Source organism: Populus nigra, chromosome 7 (assembly GCF_951802175.1).
Source record: "Populus nigra chromosome 7, ddPopNigr1.1, whole genome shotgun sequence".
Taxonomy (NCBI): domain Eukaryota; kingdom Viridiplantae; phylum Streptophyta; class Magnoliopsida; order Malpighiales; family Salicaceae; genus Populus; species Populus nigra.
This window is the reverse complement of record NC_084858.1, coordinates 12,146,961-12,149,252: the sequence shown is the minus strand read 5'-3', so window position 1 is coordinate 12,149,252 and position 2,292 is coordinate 12,146,961. Positions and strand designations below refer to the sequence as shown.

At 35.2% G+C, this 2,292-nt stretch overlaps 1 protein-coding gene across 1 annotated transcript; it reads left to right on the top strand.

The window, feature by feature from the left end:
* Positions 1 to 888: 888 nt before the first annotated feature.
* LOC133698384 (uncharacterized) lies at positions 889 to 1,725 on the top strand. The gene is made up of 3 exons (XM_062121284.1): positions 889 to 1,024; positions 1,184 to 1,272; positions 1,355 to 1,725. Exons 1-3 carry the CDS (start codon positions 1,001 to 1,003, stop codon positions 1,500 to 1,502), a joined length of 261 nt encoding a protein of 86 aa, XP_061977268.1. The 5' UTR covers positions 889 to 1,000; the 3' UTR covers positions 1,503 to 1,725.
* The last annotated feature ends 567 nt before the right edge of the window (positions 1,726 to 2,292 follow it).

The window sequence follows — 2,292 nt, the reverse complement described above, 5'->3', positions numbered from 1 at the left end:
ATTAAATCAATGTAAAAAATGGTTCAAAATAAAATCAAACTTGGAAAGCTTCCGGTCACTGAATAAACAAGCTAATCCACCGAGTTGGATAATCATGGTGTAGTTGTGTCCAATAAGACCAAGATTCACTCCCTTCTTCCGAGCATATGGATGGATTCCAATCTTAATTGACAGCTGTGTCGAATTGATTGGGAGTATGTTTGTACTTTATTGAACCTGTATCGAGAAAGTGCAGCCTCAAATTCCTCGTTACTAAAGAGAAAAAAATTCAACGATCCAGAATTGACTAGAAAAAGAAATAATTTAATAAAAAAACTTTGAAACTCCACTAATTTATACTTAATTCTATTAAATAAAATAGATACATGGTATTCAAATTTATGATAGCTTAGGTATTAAAATTTTGATATTATATTATAAAATTAATTTACTTAAATAATTAAAAATTTAAGATACAATTTATATAATTCTTGTAAAAAAAAAAAAAAATTGCATGTTGTTGTGCCTGGATTCCTTTACTTCTTTGGAGAAAACAAGTTAATCATGAAACAGGCAATAATAGCATTTAGATTAGAAGAAATAAAATCCAAAATGTAAATTTTAGGCAAGAATATTTCCAATCCATAAATAATTTCCGAAATGGGAACACAGATTAAAAAGAAAAAGATGCTCAAACTCGTCAACAGATCCATCGGGTCATGGAAAGTTCCAAATTTAGCAAAACAAGAGGCTACTGCCCCTGGTTTCATCGTGTAAAAGCCATCGTTAATTCTCAGCCCACTGAAATCTGCAGTCCAGAATATACCTTACATTGCTGGTCAAGTCATTCTCCTCAGCTGGAGCTGGCTAAAGTTATGACATGGCACTATATATATAAACAGAATAATAGCACCTCTGCCTGGGAGTATAATGATTCAATACAGCAGTTGGCTTATTTCTTGAAGTCCAAGGAGAACATTAAAACATCAGCAGCTTTGCATATAGGAGCAAAAGCCTTCCAATGGGGCGTTGGATGAAGCCAGAGGTAAGCAAGCATCATCACCACCATTTTCAAGGGGCTTCAACTATTATATAATTCTATAAAGATCATGGGCTAAAGCAGCAGTACCATCTGGGCTAGTTTCTCTATGCCTGATATTTGATCTTCTTGCATCTCATGGGCTTATGTGTTTTGTGCTACCAGGTCTACCCGCTATTGGCTGCAATGACCTGTGTAACAAGTTTGTGCATCTTTCAGCTTACAAGGAACGTCTTCCTGAACCCTGATGTCAGGTACACTAAATTCTTACACTCACAGAAAGATTCTATTTTTCACTTTGTTGATCGTTTTTCCTTTGCTGGAATTGATTAACAGAATCAACAAAGCAAAACGTAGCACGGGAGTGCTAGGAAACAATGAGGAAGGAGAGAGATATGCTGAGCATGGCCTGCGCAGATTCTTGAGAACTCGCCCACCTGAAATCATGCCTACCATCAACCACTTCTTTACTGAAAATAAATGAATCAAGATCAGCTTAAATCTTAATCCCCCTGAAGCTAGCTTGGATTGTTGGTTATATGATAATCATAGCTCGCAACTTACTTTTTTTTTTTTATTATTTTATACAGCGTGTGAAATTGAATTTGTGGTTGTTATAAATGTTATGATACATAGTGGTTTTGGAATTTGTTTCATTTGCTAGAGTTTTCAATAATGAAATTTAAACAACATTTTTTATTCAAGAATTCTTCCTTTGACGAGGCCAATGTTATCAGAATTCGAAACATCTATCTAATAATACCTTGAATCTTGAGTTTTTATTATGGATATACGATGATAGGGTTCAAAAGAAGAAGAAAAAGTGTAGTAAAAGTTTGTGTTAAGTCTATGAACTTGGGTTGACCCTTTTGGGTTTGTCAAACCAAGTTCACCATAGAGCTCGGTTTGACCTGGTCAAACTGAACCCAATCGAGTCTATTTTGGGCGCGGTTTAACCCATTCAGGCTTGATTTGATTTCTTTTGATTCAATTTGATCCATTTGAACTCAGTTTGACCAAACATTAGGTTTGATTTGACCTTGGTGAAGCTGAGCCCATTTTAGGCTCTACTTAACTCTTTTTGGATAGGACCAAGCCTAACTTGAGCCAACTCTACCGAGCCCACCTTCACCTTAGTTTACTTCTTTTAGACTTGGTTCATTTGGACTTTTCAGTTTTTCCCTTCATTTTATACCTAGTTTATTATTATTTATATCGACAACTCATATATTGAGGAGGATGTCACGTTGTTCAGACCACACCTTTATAAACGC